At 42.1% G+C, this 18,013-nt stretch overlaps 3 protein-coding genes across 4 annotated transcripts; 1 reads left to right on the top strand and 2 right to left on the bottom strand.

Moving 5' to 3' along the window:
- The first annotated feature begins 4,626 nt into the window (after positions 1-4,626).
- Positions 4,627-7,016, top strand: LOC121614767 (mitochondrial ubiquitin ligase activator of nfkb 1-A). Its single transcript, XM_041948823.1, has 5 exons — positions 4,627-4,705; positions 4,836-4,960; positions 5,069-5,156; positions 5,264-5,384; positions 5,468-7,016. The coding sequence occupies exons 2-5, from the start codon at positions 4,844-4,846 to the stop codon at positions 5,958-5,960; spliced, it is 819 nt and encodes a 272-aa protein (XP_041804757.1). The 5' UTR covers positions 4,627-4,705; positions 4,836-4,843; the 3' UTR covers positions 5,961-7,016.
- A 9-nt stretch (positions 7,017-7,025) lies between these two features.
- eif2b5 (eukaryotic translation initiation factor 2B, subunit 5 epsilon) lies at positions 7,026-12,610 on the bottom strand. Its single transcript, XM_041948822.1, has 16 exons — positions 12,433-12,610; positions 12,053-12,177; positions 11,776-11,961; positions 11,503-11,680; positions 11,339-11,419; positions 11,177-11,254; positions 10,768-11,080; positions 10,515-10,660; positions 9,632-9,776; positions 9,441-9,542; positions 9,252-9,353; positions 8,029-8,119; positions 7,823-7,946; positions 7,600-7,725; positions 7,400-7,510; positions 7,026-7,257 (listed from the first exon to the last, which is right to left on the bottom strand). The coding sequence occupies exons 1-16, from the start codon at positions 12,589-12,591 to the stop codon at positions 7,195-7,197; spliced, it is 2,130 nt and encodes a 709-aa protein (XP_041804756.1). The 5' UTR covers positions 12,592-12,610; the 3' UTR covers positions 7,026-7,194.
- A 623-nt stretch (positions 12,611-13,233) lies between these two features.
- On the bottom strand, positions 13,234-17,196 carry LOC121615169 (crystallin J1A-like). Of its 2 annotated transcripts, none has more exons than XM_041949402.1 (10): positions 17,048-17,196; positions 16,456-16,522; positions 16,034-16,210; positions 15,483-15,581; positions 15,287-15,379; positions 15,055-15,211; positions 14,263-14,378; positions 13,941-14,018; positions 13,629-13,768; positions 13,234-13,531 (listed from the first exon to the last, which is right to left on the bottom strand). In XM_041949402.1, exons 2-10 carry the CDS (start codon positions 16,520-16,522, stop codon positions 13,433-13,435), a joined length of 1,026 nt encoding a protein of 341 aa, XP_041805336.1. In that variant the 5' UTR covers positions 17,048-17,196; the 3' UTR covers positions 13,234-13,432. The 2 variants fall into 2 exon arrangements, with proteins under 2 accessions (XP_041805336.1, XP_041805337.1); XM_041949403.1 differs by having other exon boundaries at positions 16,456-16,544; positions 17,048-17,097.
- Positions 17,197-18,013: the final 817 nt, after the last annotated feature.

Below are 18,013 nucleotides of genomic sequence, written 5' to 3'. Positions count from 1 at the left end.
TTTGTTATATGAAGCATTTTAATGAGGTAGAATGAGTTTATATGTCAGCAGTTTAAGAAAATAGTAGGATCTCAGTTGTGGTAGTTAGGTGTCATCACAGCAAACATTTGACACCGCCAGTGTTTACCGCGCTCTCAACTAGTCGGCGGTGGGGTTTTATTGTTGCTGTCTCAAAATTGAGAACACATTTCTCATAAACCTGCAGTCATAAAGCTGCTCTTTGCGTCTAAAGAGGATAAACGTGTTTACATTTCTACTATTTGTCATCGTCCTCTGCTCCATGCTGAGCAAGCTTTCAGCTCATATTAGCAACATCTTCCTGTTTCGTGCCATAAAGCAATCGTACAACACCGTCTGACAAACACTGTGAAATATGGTGCCGATCAGACTTGTCAGGGTCTCATTTACTGTAATTAATGCAATAATCGCTCAAAATGGTCGTGGGAATGACTTGTTGCATAAATTACTGCCTTCAACACGCAAGCCAAAATATAACTCACATGTTCTGAACTGTGGGCTTCATTGAGCCGCTGATGTAAGAGTCCGAATTGATCTCAGAGCTGTCAGTCAACACCCTAGGTATTTTAATAGAGGCAATAATGGCAGTTATAAAGGTGCGTTTAACTCATCAAACTGAAATGGAGATCAGAGAGTGAAATTATCTTCCCAGCAGGGAAATCAGAAGCAGTGTGTGTGTGAGTGTTTGCTTGCGTGTTATGCCTGTTGAGTATATTCATAAATCCTACATATATGGCAATCAGATGAGGGACAATATTTCATTTTGCCAAGCTTGCAGTCACAAAAATGTCATCTTTTCAGGAACTCAAAATAACAGCTCTGTGTTGGTGTGTCAGAAGTGCTTTTGAGGTCATCCAGCATTTACAATGGAAACATGAAAGTCGCCCAAACGGCAGGTAAGCAGATACGTCCGGGAGCAACTCCCGTCAGGGACACACAGAGTGGATAATAGTGGTAATGTCTGTCTGTCGGCTGGTCTGTCCACCGGTCTGGTTCAGAGGGAAATACATCAGATGAAATGTTGTACAGACATTCATTGTCCCCAGAGGATCATTACTGCTTTCCACTTTTCCTCTAGTGCCACCATAAGGTTCACATTTATGGGTTCGAGTGTCTCAACAACTACTGGATGAATTACCATAAGGTTTGCAACATATTCATGTTCCCCTCAGGCAGTACCTTATATTTTCAATGTCAGAAAGTCTCCTTATGCCACAAGCTCCTGTTGTGCAACACATAAATGCAGAATTTGTTAACCATCCATTATTATTGGATAGCTACATCTATAGCTCCTGTGATACCCATTCTCCACTGCCTTTAATTGTTCTTATACAAAAGGGAAATAATAGAGAGCAATAGTTCGGCATAACATCCAGGCAGAGTCTGAAGCAGTGTGTCTTTTGTCTGATCCAACTCATCAGCGAGAGGAAGGGCTAAAGGTTTCAAAATAAATATGAAAGAACTGAGAGAGCTGTGAAAGTCAGACAGGATGATTCAGGGACATTTCTTGCTGTTGGAATGAGAATAGCAACTATTCATTAACCGAATACTTTTCATTTTTCAGACCCTTTTCTTTACGTCCTGGTGCACTGTTCTGTTTCAGATCAGCCCTCTCGCGAAGCCACCGCACATCTCCGCAGGCTGTGGGGCTCTCTGTGTTGTCAGTGTCATCCGAGGGGTTTGCTCCATGCAGGTTTGGAGATGCAGCGCCAAGGTTGCACATGTTCGAGTCAGAGGTGTTTCCACAATAAGGCGACTGACGTCATTATCTTCAACTAAATGCCATTTTGCATTCAGCGAGAAGTCAAGGACAGACACATTGAAGAGGAATGACGAAACCTTAGTCAGGATGAGCATTATATGCAGTACAGAAGAGACAAAAGCAGCTCAGAAATCAAGGAGTAGTATGTCTCCTTTCTTCTCTTCTCTTCTCTTCTCTTCTCTTCTCTTCTCTTCTCTTCTCTTCTCTTCTCTTCTCCAGACATCAGGTGTTGAATTAAACAGCATGTGTTGTCAGAGATGTCCCTGAAGGTTTGCTGCCATTTGTAGAACTGAATGGACCAACAGAAAAATACCCAAACCCTTTTCAGCATCTCTTTTCACAGCTTCACAACCTGAAGGAAAAAAAGCAGGGGGGGATGAAACAACGGGTGTAGATAGCATCCAAATGACAAAAAAATATGACCACACATTTAAAACAGGTGTGTAGTCACAGTCAAACACTGTTTGCTAAGAGAAAATGGTCAGCTATTCAGTACACAGAGAGAGTGGGAGACAAAAAGGAAGCTGTCAAAGTCTGCGAGGCTTTACTTTGGGTGTTATACGTCGGTCAACGCTGGTGACTTTCAGGAAAACATAATCAGAGGATTAGCTGCCTCAGTAGTGAGTGTGCCGAGGTGATCTGGACCTCTCCAGGGGAAAAATAAAGGAATATATGAAGGAAAGAAGAAAAGCATCGCTCTGCTATATGAAATTATTCAACCTTTTATGTGACTTTTCTCCTACATTTTGAAAGACTGGAAGGTTTTACGTGAAATCCCTCCCGCTCGCATCTCACAGATAAAGAGGGGTAGAACGTTACAGTGTCCACAAACGCAGCATGACTCAGCCTGCAATCATTCAGACAGGCAACGTTAACATGATAACAAGTAGTAAACTGTTGTGAAGCATTAAAGACGCTACAGTCAGAGTTGTCTTTTTATAGAGGCGGGAACCTTTAGTGCTTTTACTGTGATGGATGTAAATTTTTCAGATGGTTCAGTAAAGCTGATGCCATGGTGTAAAAATACTCTGATACAAGTGAAAGTCCTGCTTTATCTAGGAGGAATATCGTTACTGTTGAATGAATGAGGCGTTTATTTTCATGTCTGGAATCATTCGGACACATTAACAAACGGCAAAACAGTCTGTCCGTCATCCAACAGCACAATACATCAACATCGTCCAAGCAGAAACATAAACCTCCCACAAATAACACTCCAGGAGACAATCCTCAACGAACATGCAACAGGTAGCCCCTGAGCACACGAATCCAAACAAAACAAAAACTACACCTGCATTCATTAGTGGAAACAACACTGTGCATTTGATCTAGTTCATAACTAGTCTGCAACCCATGTGGAACAGAGTCTAAAGAACGTATATTATGTTATATTTCACGGCTTTGTTGCAATAAGCTGCATCTTAATATTCTAGCTCCTTATTCTATACAAATCTGGAGCCCCTGTGCTACCTAATTCAGCTGTGTGGATGTGTATGATCTATGCTTGATTGACAGCTCCCTCACCCCTCTGTTGATTTGATTGTACCTGTCAGGGCCGGGCAACTCACCCTGCTAGCAGTTTTATTAGTGCATGGAGTTCAGTGACATCATGTCGTTTACAGCATGGCTCCACCCAACTCCAGCTCCAGAGCCTTTAATGAGCAAAGTAACTAGTTACTGTATCCGTCAGATGAATGTAATAGATTTAAATGTACAATATTTTGCTCTGAAATGTTGTGAAATAGACATAGAAAAGTAGCATAACATGGAAACACTGAGGTGAAGTACAAGTACCTTGAAGCTGTACTTTAGTTCAGTACTTGAGTCATGCACTTCGTTGCATTCCACCACTGTGCTTCTGACGCCTTCATACAGAGCCAGTCAGTTATGAAGCATTCAGTTGAAGAGTGATTTTCCCCTTTCAAATTATTTGATTTGAATCATTTTCAGAGGCCTGAAGAGGTAAAACTACACAGTATCCCACAAAAAAAGAATGTTTCCAAGGCGACGATTTCATTTTTTCTTGTTTTTCCCTTAGTAATCATCTCACCAACACTGATGGGAGTTCTTGTTCTACTTCTGTACATGTTTTCGGCCCGTTGAATCCTATGTGGTATGTTTCAGGGTCTTCTTTCTTTAATCTTATATATTTTCTTACTACTGAGCACCATGATGCTTAATATGTCTTAAACAGTGGTGGAAAGATATTACTTATTTGTATTCATCTACCATACCTAAATACAATTTGCCTGCATTTTATGCTACTTTACACATTTAACTGTGCTACATTTGTTTAATAGCGACTCACAACTTTTCAGATTTTTTGCCCCAAAACTTGATCAGTTTATAGAATATGATGCATGGTTACAAATTAAATAACTCAAAAGTGTATGAAGTTGTAAAAAGTGCTGTCACTTTGTCCAACCAAAAAAAAAACAATTACATATTAATTGATTTAAAAGTTTACACTATTAAAAATGCCAATTAAACATAATCTTACTTATCTAAGTAAAATTTTGAATTATAGACTTTCACTTGTATTAGAGTCTCTGTGTAGGTTGGTATTAGTAAATGATTTGAAATCGTGTTCCCACTCTTTACTACTTCCAACTTTTTAATGAACATGGCCTGAATGGCAAACAGCAGAGAGCAGCCTGCTGAAACCCAAAGCACTGAATGCTTTTCTGTCAGGTTTAACACATACCGGGATGACTGAACAGCGTCAACTGAAGTGTGCAGGAAATAAACACGTTTCAACAAGACGCTGCTGCCGCCTGGTGGACAAGAAGCTTAGAAGAAAACTTCTCTTAATTTCCTATTGGCTGATGAAACATGACGCAGCGTGGGCAAACACGGAAGTGATATCTTGGAGCTTTTGTTTTCGATTCATGTGACCAAACTGCACAGGAGTCAGTGATTTACCAGGTAAGTGTTGATGCTTTATTGCAGTTATTAGTCAAAAACACACGGCGCACTTGTACACTGATAGTTACTTTGTGTACAGTAATTTTCTTTGAGTTGTGCTGACTGTGTTGTCTCTGCATTCCTGTCACAGATACGGATATGGGCGACCTTCCTGTCAACCCGCTGCTTTTGATTGGTGTCGGGTCCAGCTTTGCCTTCTCTGGCCTTTTCTATCATTTATACAAGGAAAAGAAAGAAGAGCTGAAAAAGCTAAAGGTAAGTACATCACTGTCTGACTACTTGTGAAAGTATTAATACAGCTCTTTTTTTGTAAAAAAAGGAAAAAAGAAAAAGAAAAAATGAAACCAATGCTTTTCATTTAAGGAAATCCCCAATTTCAAGCCTGATCAACATTTGGTCAAAGTACTGAAAGCATCTCCCCACAAGCGACTTCAGTATGTTGCTGTAGAAGGTACAAACATGTCTAAAATTAACAAGTTTGCAAATGCAGTTTTGAATGGGATCAGTCACAGAGCTCATTTTAAGGGGGATTACAGTTTGCGTCATATCTGTTTGAAGGTCTGGTCCAGGCAGATGGGGAGCCTCTGCCCAGCCAGTTTGTCCCACGATGCTTTGGTGTGATTCAGAAGATAGCAGTGGAGGAGCACTGGAAATACTGGAACTCCCTCAGCCGGACATGGTACAGTATGCTGCAGAATAAAATCAAAAATGTGTCTTTATCAATCTAGTAGCCTGTTAGTAAGAGTCTGATTTCTTTTCCAGGAATTCTCGGACAATGAACAGAAAAGAAACCAACAACGCGGTGCCTTTCAGTCTGGTCAGCCCTGGAGCCTACATCACTGACTTGTATGTGAAGGTTCAAAACCCGCTGGAGGCCTCTGGGTGCTGCCTGGAGAGGGTTTATTTCAAAGTAAGACGTGCTGAGGACGGCTTGGTGAACATGGTGGTGCAGGGCCTCAGCGGGGAGAAGCCTGTGGCGATGGAGGAGAGCGAGGAGATGCTGCGGGTGGGGAGCACCCTGACTGGTTTTGGTGAGGTGGTGCTGGAGGGGGGCCAGGTGATGAGACTGCAGGCCCCGCAGGATGGCCGCAAGTATATCCTGGTACCGACTGACTACAGGAGCTTCTTGGACAGGCACGAGAGATCAGCAAGCATGTGGAAGACGCTGACTGCCGTTACTGGCATCACAGGGGCTTCTGTTCTAGCCAAGATCATTTACGGCTTGGTGGGGAAACAGGATGACAGATCAAAATAGGCTTTAACGTGTATACTGCAGGTGGAACTGCTTTTTTTCCCAATACTGTCTCAGGCGTTTTATCTCAGAGACCACAGCACCATCCAGATCCTAAGATCTCCGTCACATGTTTATATTTGTTTCATTACTGACAGATATTTTCATGTCATGTTGCAAGGTGGCATGAGGGGCAAACACAACACAGCGTTGGATGAAACATATTAGAAAAATAGGGTGCGCATTTTAATTTTTTTAGTTTAATATTATGTTGATGTGTTTTATCCAGTGTTGTTTCGCCCCTCTGGGCCACCGTACCTAATGGACCCCTTAAAAGATTTGTAACCACTGTCAAAATCTGTATTATCTTGTAGAAGTTCTTCATACATCCAAATCCAACAGCTGATGGTGTGAGCACAGGGCGAGTGTGGCAGCTGAGTCTGATGAAGGCAATAATCAGAACGTCTTTAGCCCTGAAAGGGGATGAATGGAGCCTTGGTGCAAGATAAATTTCTCAACAGTGCACAGTAGCACGTCAAAGCCTGTCAGTTATTGGGCCATTGTTGTTATTCTGTGACAAGTGATGAAACAACTCAGAGGGGCATGGATGTATTGCAGGATATTTATCTTGTGCTTTATCAAGGGCACTTATTTTTGTAATGAAATCGTATTTTTTTATAATTCAAGATGAAATCACTAAGTTTAAGGAGTTTATGGTGTCAAAAAAATCAGTTTTACTTTTAATTGCAAGGTTTTAACTCTGAACCTGTATGTTCCCATTTCCGGTCATATCCAGACAGGATGGAAGTAAAACCTAATTTTAAAATGATTTCAACTGTATCAATCAGCAGATAATCTTCTACCTCTTAAATCATTGATTTCACTGTATTGTTTTCTGACCTGCAGTCAGTGTCGAGTCTGTAGGGAAAAGCGTAATTAACACTGTTGTTCACAATCTTTTTTAAAAGGTGACGGGTTTAGTCTTAGTAAAACCTCTCTTTATAACCTTGTAGCAAGTTGTATCTTGAGAGAGACATTTTGTGTCATTGACAATAAAGTGAGACACAATACTTCAACATATTTCCAGGTGGTCCGAGGGTCTTTTTCTTTATTTGGATATTGACATTCATAGTGCGGTTACATGGAGCGGTGCTATGTAATGCATGTCAGCTTGATCTGTATAGAGAGGATCCAGGTGGATGTTCCAGGCTGAAAGCTGTTGTAGAGGGTATCTTTGTCCTTTATTAAGTGCTCCTCATTATTCCCCTTCCTCCTCAGAAGACTCCTCGGCCTCCTCCAACCACTGGATGAACTTCTGAAGCTGTTGGAAAAAATCAAGCATCAGAACAGGGTTGTTTGAAATCCAGTGTGACAGTTGCTGGTGGACAGGTGAGAAATGATGAACAACTGCAGCTACAATCAATTTTGGGAAGTGTTCAACAGCACTTATGTGCTGTACGTACCCCCTGGTTCTTGCGCAGCTGTCTGCTCTTGTCGGTGGTGGCTCCTTGCGAGAACCAGCGCAGTATCATCTCCTCCTCCAGGATCTCCAGCTGATACATGTTCATCAGGACCTGGATGTAAAAACATTTTTTTCTTGTGTCAGAGTTCAACCGTCGTGAGAGTCGGCAGATAACTGAGCGTGCACGGTAGTGACCCCGACCTTGAACATAGCAGCCCAGTGATTCTCCTGCTCCAGGAAGTGTTCTTCGAAGGCAGACAGACAGTCTAGGTGGTCCTGTGCTCTCTTCACATAGTTCTTAAACACCGGTGCCCATTTCTTCAGTAACTGAGGGGACGAAAAACAAAAACTTCAGTGACGATATTTATCTCTATCATGTCTACATTTAGATGAATGTGCTGTAAAAAAAACAAAACAGATTTACAGGTAGGAGCAGAGCAACGTATTGTGATGCTGTCAGCTGTGGGCCCTGCTGCTGGAACGGGTACTCAAGCACCACTCTGGTTAAAATCTGCATCACCTCCTTCAGACTGATATTGTAGGCATACCTGAGGAGAAAGAGTGTGTCAAACTGAATGTGCAAAAACAATCACTTTGAAAAGGAAAAGGCCATTTTAACTTCTTTCTTACTTGAGAGAGTTGATCTCAAGGACAAGATTGTCACAGCTGATGTTTTCCTCCAAACCTCTCTGCAGAGTCCCCAGCACCTCCATCTGGAAGACTACACATGAACACAAGTCAAAAAGGAGCACGTAGTCTACAACCCAATTTTGTGGGTTTGTTATGTCACAATGATGTTACTAGAAAGAAGTGCATCATTCGGTAGTAATTCCAGGTAAAACAGAGACACAGTTTAGTCAGCTGTCTTGTGTTTAAAAGCTAATGTTGGCTTTCAGAGGAAATATGAAATATATTTATACATGTATCAATATAATTGAAACACAAGTAAATAGTCATTCTTCATTAATTTATGATGAGAGACTTTATGTAACAACATTAACATGCTGTTCTGCCTATAATCAGCACTAAATTACATAGTTCTTTGCAGGAAATTAGGAATAAGGAATTTACAGCACCTTAAAATTACAGTATGTGTTAATAGACAGAAAACTGGATGACATTAAATTTCTAAATTACCTAAATCAAAATTGAATCGCTTGTAGAGCACGCCTCTAGTGGCCATTTGAAGAACTGCAGCTTTGGGCACTCATGCATTGGCCTCATTTTTTAGCCCTGGAGGTTGCTGCTTAGTCTAAAGCAGGCATGTCAAACTGATTCTATTAAGGGCCGTGTGGCTGCAGGTTTTTGTTCCAACCAAGGAGGAGCACACCAGGCTGAAATCAATTAATTAGCTCATCTCAGTCTTCAGCTGATAACTAAGTAATCCCTTGATGTTGATTGGTTGGCCAGGTGTGTTCCTCCTTGGTTGAAACGAAAACCTGCAGGCACACGGCCCTTTATGGAATCAGTTTGACATGCCTGGTCTAAAGGTTTAAACAGTGACTGAGAGCCAGAGCCACCACCTAATGTAATGAGTGTGTGAAACACTGCAAAAAAATTTGTTGATTAATTGGCTCCATATGTTGACATTTTATAAACAATATGTGCATTAATAAAGAAAATAGTCAACGGATTCATCTGTGACACAGATTATTGTTAGGTGTGTAATGTATTCGGAAAAACGCAATTTCCTGATGCGCTGTCTGAAATTCACCCATAAATCTTCCATCAAAATTCTGAGAGTAATCAATTTAATCAGAGAATGGCCATCATCGCTGGTTGGCATTGTGTCTCTGTGGCCAGTAGGAGGCAGTCATACGGTTCCACAGACAAGTGAAATGAACAACTCTCACCTTTGACATCGTCCATCTCCGGGGAGGGGATCACTGGATCATCAGGACCATCAGGCTCACTGTCCTCACTTTCACTCTCAGGGTAAGGGATCAACACCAAACCTGTTGCACGAGAAACAAAAGCCAGGCTGCTGGGACATGGACTACAGCATCATGGGAAATGCCGGCTTTACAGAGCTGCTGTCCTACCCCAGAGACAATGTGACAACTCTTCATCCTCTGTGTCATCCAGACTGCTGGCCTTCCAGATGTAGCCTTTTCCCTCTGCTCCAACCTCTGCTGGGTTGAATACTGGAGGACAGAAGAAAGCTCGTTACCAGAAACATTCAAGCATTTTGTTTACTGACGTATATTTGTGTCCGTACACAGTCAATACACACCTTTCAGTTTGGTTTTGTCTTTACTGTGACCAACCTCAGCATCGTCACTCAGGAATTCATCATCATCCTCCTCCTCCTCCTCCTCCGGATGGTGCATGGACACTACAGTACCCTCGGGAAGAAAGATGTCTGGTCCAATCACCACCTTGAAAGCATTTCACAGTCGTTGTTCACAAAGGAATAAACAGCGAATCATCTTAGTGCACACACGCACACACACACAAAGTGGTGGATGATTTTTTTTTTCTTTTAAACAAAAGTAAAGCGCATTGTCCAAAGTAAGCAGGACTCGTCAGTGATGGCTGAATCACTGTTACAAAGTTCTCCAGTCAAGCTCCGACATGGAAAGAAGTTCTGCAAAGGCACAAATGTAACATTTGATGGATCAGCTTCGAACTAAACATTTTTTAAGGGTTTGCATGCTATGTACAAATTTCCAGTTGAAACATTTGATAAAGTTTCAATTTCAAATTCTTTGAAACAACATAAAAATGCAGAAAAGTTAAGAAGTTTTCAAATGTTAATTTTTGGCAACTTCTTTGCTTGTAAATGTCTCAGTATTACAGCTGAAGTTAAAACACTTAAGGAGTTGAAGGAGTTTGAGGTATCAGTTCAAGTGTGAGCAATGAAAGCAGTTGATATGCCAATTAAAGGTTCATCATTGCAAGCACAGCTGCTTTTAGCTGAAGTGAAAGTGCTAAAAACAGCTGAATTGTGAATTTAAGGGAGTTCATGAAAGCTGTTGAACCTCCTTTAAAGATTTGGGGGGAGAAAAGTTTGAAATGTCAGTTGAAGTGGAAGTGTTGGTGTGTGCATGCAAACTCACAAATCAGCTTTTAACTCTTCACAATCAAGAATAAATGATACTACATGCACTGCTTACATTATACGCCAGGACACACTGTTTATTCAGCGTCACGCCTGCTTTGACCTCAGCCTTGTCGCAGACCACAGACTGACTGATCACCACGTTGCTGGCAATGTGAACGTTATTCCAGATGTAGGCGTGGTCCAGCTTTACATTGTCCCCTGTTGCAATAATAAAAGGGGCTGTTAATACATCTGTCATCAGAGACTTACAAATAATCTCCTACTTTCAAACACACAATTGAGCCCTTTTAGTGCTGGACGCTCACCTATGGTGCAATTGTTACCGATGACACTGTTGGAAATGTTGCAGTTAGCGCCGATGCTTGTGTCGCAGCCAATGAGAACATTCTCTTCCATCTGGCTGCCATGACCCAGGCTCACTCCGGACCCTCTATAGACGTTGTGGCGAGAATACGTGCAGCTCCGTCCCTTCTGATCAACAAAGTTTGCCTCGGGGGTGAGCGGATAGACCCACCGCCGCACGAGGTCCGACGACACCGAATCGTACATGAGAAGGTTGGACACTCGGACACCGTAGCCATCCTTGGTGACATGCATGTGTATCTGGTTGCCCAGAATCTGAAGAGAAATCAAAGAAACATTGGCTTAGGCTGCACTATATGATACTTTCACCGTAACATGATTTCAACAAAAAAGACTGTGGCTGTGTAGTACCTCTTCATTGACCAACATCCCTCTGACAAAGTCATTCCTAGTTTGGTAGTCAAAATTGTCAGTGAAGAGCTCAGCAACCTAAAAATGAGGGGGGAAAAAAACCTTGTTTCTTCAGTCAGTAATGATGAGTTCAACAGCTTTTGTCTCTGTTTGAAAACTAACCTGCGGGGAGCAGATACTGATATGACAGTCCAGGAGGTCGTGTCTGATTTCAAACTCATCACTTCCACTGTGGAAAATGTTCTGTGAAATAAACAGAGGCGACTGAAATTCATGAATCCAAAGCCAGATGAAGTTACAGATGTGATACAAAGTGAGACTCTTACGACGGGGAACTGTAGCCTCTTCAGCTCTTGTGTCTTCTGGTAGTGTAAAATCCGCTGACTCTTGCTGTCCACAGCTACAATTACATCATCTTCCTCACAGCGGGACCTGTGACCTGGCGAAGATTCCTTGAAGACCATCGTCATCACTGAGATGTTCTTGTCGATCTTTCTACGATGCCTGTGCACATACAAAATTACACATGGAGCCGCGCAGTCGTGGATATCACTGATATTGTCCTTTCTCCTGACTGCATAAAAAAAGACATCTCTTACCTGTGCTCATGCAGCGCCTGGCTGATGTCGATGTTTGATACCACATCTCCATAAACTAACACAAAGTCCGAGCGAACAAGGGACTTTGCATCTACATCCCTGAGCACGTCGCCTAAGGAGCGGTACATTTCTGAGGTGATGATGTGGACTGTGTTCGGAGAGGTGGGTCGACACCACTTCGATTTCCTGTCAGACACAATGACAGGTCAACATGTCAACATCTGTCACTGAGACCGGTCTGCACAGACGCGGATAATAATCACACAGTGAAACTTACAGTAAGTGCTCCTTGATTTTGCTGGCCATCCAGCAGCAGAAGACAAATGTTTCCTGCACCCCAGTGGAAGTGAGGAACTCCAGGGTGTAGTCGATCATGGCAGCGTTACCCAGCGGCAGCAAAGCCTGTCATCATTGAAGATATGACACATGACATGAGCGAAGTCAATGTAACCTTATAGACTAATGCTAGAATTTCAAAACAAGTCCTAAAGCTTTATTAAACAAAACCAAAGCAGCAGCTCAATTGAGTGCTTTCAAGTTACATGTTTAGCTTTGGTAAAACGGTTTCATCAGTGCCAGTGGAGCCCTGTCACTGTTTACAGCGTGGACAGCATTTAGCGTTCATTAGCGGTCCAGTTAGCTTAGCTCGCTACCTACCCTCGGCTGGTCTTTGGTCACCGGGAAAAACCTGCGGTTGAAGCTGTCGGCGACTAAAACAGCTTGCAGCGGCTGCTCCCCTTCCTCCTGCTCACCCGCAGCTTTTCTACCGGGAAGACCAGAGCCCGAACGACTCTGTTTTCCTCCTTTAGCAGCCATGTTTGACTCTCAAGTTAACCAACTCTGGCGTCAGAAATGTGTACGGTGGCTGCGGTGGGACATTCCTCATGGCGTGGTTATAGTGCAGCTGCAGAAGGGTCGACAGGGCATTATGTACGTTGACTACGTGTTGATAATGCAGAGTAGTGGATGTACACAATGTTTGTCTTTTATTTGCCATTTTAATTATTGAAAAATGTTTAAGGAATCGACAAGCAGAACCGTAACCAGCATCAAGTGCCAGTCTCTCTAACACATCAAAAGGTCTCGAAAATGACTTCATATTATAGATTTTGAATTATAATAAATATTTTGCCTATAAACTTCGTTTTTTAACATGAGGATCAAAATAACGTGTGAAAGCTGGCCTCGCAATGACGTGATGGTGACAAAGAGTTAGCCTGGAGCATGGAAAGGGAGTAATCCGCAGACAGAGGTAAATATTTACATTGCATTACATTTTTTTTAAACCATATTCATTGTGGGTTACATGAAGTATTGTTGTAACATTTAAATGGAACATTGTTGTTCTTTTGACATTGTTGTCAAAATGATGAGCTTCACCTTCTCTGTTCGACACATGGTGCATCACAGTTCAGCCCAGCTAAACACTGTACAAACAATTCTCCATGACACAGTTTCTTCAGATATTACTTTATTGCAAAAAGACTCAGTTACTGAACATCTGTGGCAAACATGTTTAACTTTAACAGAGACAAAAACATCCAGCTCCTGCCGTCCAACAGTTTAGACAAGAACCTTCATTCACTGTTCTGTAAAAGCTCAACAGTTTTCCATTTTGTTCACAGGAACCTCAGATTGTACAACACAGAAAGAATAACTATTGGTGGTGCTTGGTTATCTTCTTGGCATGCTCCAATACTGAATCATAACGGAGTGTTTTTGATGTCCAGGCAGCTGGAATTCCCTCAAGTCCAACCTGAGAGGATCAAAATAGCACATTTTATAAACCATTAGACATACAGTAGAGTCCTAATATTAAATATAATGAATGTAAGATTAGCGACCCATCATACCTGAGCCCCAAGACAGGCTCCAATGAAGGACCCTCTGCTACAGGTGCATCCCCCACAGCTCATGGTATCTCTAACAGCCTGCTCGTAGTGCTTGGCTGTCAGGACTCCATGCAGCGCTGCTTGGAACGCACCTGGCAAACCTGAAAGAACAGCAGCACCACATGTGAATGACATGCAGGCATTTGAACTGGTTGGCCCAATATTTGTCGAGGAAAGGACAGCTGAGTTACAAGTGGCACTTGATTACTGATCTTTGCTCATTAAAGTATAATCTACTGATGAAAGAGGTTAACACGAGCTTTGTGATTATACCTCATGTGTTTGGGAACACAGTGGGGATCAGCTCTTGAGGAGTCTTTGATAAATTCTCCTTCACCTGATGAATGTGTCCTGGAATCAGAAAAAAGGGTAAACACAGACTCACTCAAATATAATTAACATGTTAAATGTTAAGTTACATAAAGCATACATTGTTGCGTGTTACTTTGTCTTTAGCTTGAGGAGTAGAAACAAACACAGTAACTACTCAGTATGCTAAACTTGCACAAAATAAGGAAAGGTAAACCCTTTAATCCCATGACTCTGTCCCATGACTTTGGTGTAGTGAAGCAACAATGCTGCAGGCCTCACATACCAACGACTGCTTTATCCAGATCCTGGGGCTGCTTTCTGTTCGGGTCACTGAGCTGATCGAGCACCGAGTCCAAGGCTTTTGGATCAGGACCATTCAGGATGAAATGCTCCAGGAACCTGGGGAATGAGTCAATGTGCAAACCATTATATATCTGAATTTTAGCTCAGCTCCCAACTTGGTTTTCTGTGAATTAATTGAAACATTTTTTGTTTCTGCACACCTGAAACTGAGATGCTTTGAGGATTTGTGCTGCCTTCCATTCATAGTTACTTTGACATTGGACATTTTTACTTGGCCACTTAAATCGCCAATGAATAAACAGACACCTTCCACATTAAATTTGCCAAACAGTGATGATGGCTCAGATGAGAGGTTCGGAAGATGAAACAGTTTTGAAATCTAAATGCTACTCCACTGCAGTTTTTCTATGTTGATGCTGAAATGTCCAACTTTTTAACAGATCTGGAATGCAACCTTTGTCACATATGCCGACATTATATTCACATTGTACGGATTTTTTAAGCATCTGGGTTATTGGGCTATTTTTGCCTTTATCTTGATAGCAGACATTAGAGAGGTAACAGGAAATGGGAGAAGTCATGACATTGTCTTGTGTGGCTGTATTTGGTCAGGTGTAATAAAGAACATGTGTGTCCTTGTCTACTGCAACTACTCTCTACCGTGTGTGTGTCATTGGTTTAATTGTCATTTATTAGTTATTTTTAGATTTCAGATTCAGTACTGTAATGACATCAGCAACAACAAACTGGTAAATATAGAGTGCATACTGACCTTGCAGCTGCCAGAGTCTCAGCCACACATGCATCATTGTTTTGTGTGACACGGACTGCCTGCTCAACCTTTTCCAGCATTTCAGGCTTTCCTGCATAAAAAGCCACTATAGGGGCCAGTTTGGCTATTCCGTCAATTTGACAGTCGTTCTCACAGCCTGGGGCAAATGTACACACATTAGTTAGAGCTCAGTTATGTCATTCATATTGTAATGAACATACCCCAGGTTTACCTGTCTCCTCTTTTCCTGCATCCACATTCTTCAGGAAGCTCTTCAAACTCCCATGTCTCCAAGGTCCCTCGATGGGCAGCTGAGGTCTTGGCCCTGGTGTACAAATGCACAACATCATCAATATCCACACCTTACTAAGTGAAAAGAATTGAATTCATTCTTCAGCAGCAACACAAAGAACAGACAGCTTTCCTACCTCCTTTCTCTCTGTAGGGATCGTTGACAGGCGTGTCATACTCTGAGCCAGGCCCAAAGAATTTCAGTGTGCGCTGCTTCAGATCGTCAACATTTAGACCTGGCCAAAAAGGTTAACAGGCAAATATAAACTTATGCTGTAAAGCCACACACAGTGCCTTTACATGTATGAGAAGTTGTTAATGAGACATAAATCATCATGTTGTATCCCAAACAGAGACAACAAGGACTGGTCTAAAAAGCCTAACTTAATTTGTTAATTTAATTGTTCATTAGTGAGTTCTTTTTTCAGGTGTGGTGAGGATGAGTCTGTTACATGTCCAGAACAGAGCTCATCACCCTGCTAATAAGCCATCTGGAAGTGTCACAGGTCTAATTATAGCATCAACAATGACAGGAAGTGCTCACTTGATAACAAATTGGTTGTTGACAACTTGTCAACAACCAATTTTTTGTCCAATAACACAGAAAGTGAAGCTTTATTTTATAATAACACAGTTTCAACAGATGTAAAAGTCTAAATGGGTTGATAACACGAAGAAGCAAGCCTACCTCCACATTCAGACAGGGACTCCAGCAGGACAAACGCCTGGTCCCCGTAGCAGCTCTGCTGGCCCGTCTGCCTCCTGTAGAAAGGGTTCGCCGACTCAGAGCGGAACTCAGGGTTTGGATCCTGAGCCAGAATCCCCTGCAGCTTCTGGAGGTCGTACACCCAGTGGAGGGGCTGCGCTGTGAGGGACGAGTCATCGGATCAAGTTCATTTCTGAATGGAGCCATGATCTAAATTAAATGGCTAGCTGAGTACAGTAAAGGCGCTGCAACAGGCAAAAGTAAAGACACAGATGATAGGAAAAAACTAGAACCTCAGCAGAAAAATGATTGCAGACAAGATTTTGTGGAAAAAATAGGCCCTTCTGAAAATTAAATTGTAATGTGTTTATTAAAACAGTGGGTAGGACTTTTAGTATTACTACCTGCTGCATCTGCAACGGCTGAACCAACGATGGCTCCCATCGCTCTGTTGGCCAGAGCTGCAGCCATCTGTAAAACAGTCAAAGTGCTGCTGGAGTGCAGACATGCAAAACATCTACAGAAGTCACCCTGAGCTCTTGGAAACTGCGTAAGGCATTTTTAAATGACAGTTTATAGACCAAACACACACGTGTATCATCACGTGAAACACTTCCTCATTGTACGATCTTTATGTAACTGGGAGTTTTATCTGAACTTTGCCTCATATAATTTGACAGGCTGTGTACACCTTAAATACTAATTGCTTAGCTAATAGGTTAATAGCGTTAGCTTTTAGCTCGGTGTGGGGTATCTTTCACCAGTATCTACCGTCAGTAAGTTAGCAGATGACTTGAACGCTGCATTACTCATCTCTGTATTATTGTTATTAGTAATTATTATTATCTACAACAATAACCTAGCCTAAGTAGCAGTCACGGAGACAGCAGTACTTTTAAACAAATGTAGCTAAACTGCTGGCCAATGCAAGCTAACGTTAGCTTAACATAAGATAGATATTAGGCATAAACACAGGCTGAAATTGAGAAGTCTTACCTTAACCACGGTTTTACGGATATGTAGAAACTACTACTGAAGCCCAGGTCCTACTCCAGTGTGGTTCAACCCTCCGCACACCGTGCAGGTACAACCTGTGTTGACAGGTTTTAGCTCTTCTGCACCGCCCACAGGGAAGCAGCGACCCGACACAGGCCCGCCCCCCGCCGGCCGCTAGCACACCAAACCTCGTTGATGGAAGTAGAGATTTTAAGGACAACGAAAGATGTCTATTCAGTGTAGTATTATGGCATGAATGTATTAAGAAAACGCTAAATACAAAAAAGTTATACTGATGTGGTGTCATAGGTTACACATATAAAATGCCTAAAACACCGACATACGGACAATTAAATTTAAGTGTGTCAAGCAGCAAACCGTAGCATTCAATCTGCAATACCCATTGAAAGTTTGAAAAACTTTGCAGCATGTCAGCTGATCGGACATCACACACAGCTCGAGGACACAGGGCAACTGGTTCAGGATTTTAGTCACAGTTTAGACGCAGGTAGAGAGCGCCATCTACTGACCAGCAGGGGTAACTGCTGCAGACTGAACTGAGAGATCCCTCTTAAGGCCAAACCACCATAGAGAGCCTCAAACCTTAATGTGAAACCCAAATGTGTGTGTCTGCATGATGTGTCTGCATGATGGTAGAAGCGTTCATGTTATTTATTGCAGGAAAAACAAAGACCTCTGAAGAAAATGGAGTCATTTTACTTTTTTTTGAGGAGCAAATTTGTTACACTATATTGGACTGGAGATGGTTCAGATAGCCTGAGAACGCTCAAGGAAGAGCAAGAATAATTAGGTTGTAGAGGGAATTTTTGAAACTATGCTCATCTGTAATCCCAAAGAGTTCAAACTCCACACCAGAGGCCTTTTTCACAGCAGACAGTTTGACTTGTCGTTGTAGGAAAGCGCAGGTGTTACTAATAACATTAACAATAGCTCTGCTCTGTTCAA

This window comes from Chelmon rostratus, chromosome 12 (assembly GCF_017976325.1).
Source record: "Chelmon rostratus isolate fCheRos1 chromosome 12, fCheRos1.pri, whole genome shotgun sequence".
Lineage (NCBI taxonomy): Eukaryota > Metazoa > Chordata > Actinopteri > Chaetodontiformes > Chaetodontidae > Chelmon > Chelmon rostratus.
Note: the sequence above shows the minus strand (reverse complement) of the source record. Positions and strands in the feature narration are given on the sequence as shown.

Bases quoted from the DNA above. Each gene is read 5' to 3' on its own strand.
- LOC121614767 (XM_041948823.1), top strand. From the start codon at position 4,844: ATGGGCGACCTTCCTGTCAACCCGCTGCTTTTGATTGGTGTCGGGTCC. The intron at 4,961-5,068 runs GTAAGTACATCA...TTTTCATTTAAG, and splicing joins AAGAGCTGAAAAAGCTAAAG to GAAATCCCCAATTTCAAGCC. The intron at 5,385-5,467 runs GTACAGTATGCT...TTTCTTTTCCAG, and splicing joins AACTCCCTCAGCCGGACATG to GAATTCTCGGACAATGAACA.
- eif2b5 (XM_041948822.1), bottom strand. From the start codon at position 12,591: ATGGCTGCTAAAGGAGGAAAACAGAGTCGTTCGGGCTCTGGTCTTCCC. The intron at 11,420-11,502 runs GTAAGAGTCTCA...TTTATTTCACAG, and splicing joins AGAGGCTACAGTTCCCCGTC to AACATTTTCCACAGTGGAAG. The intron at 7,947-8,028 runs GTAAGAAAGAAG...CTTTCTCCTCAG, and splicing joins CTTGAGATCAACTCTCTCAA to GTATGCCTACAATATCAGTC.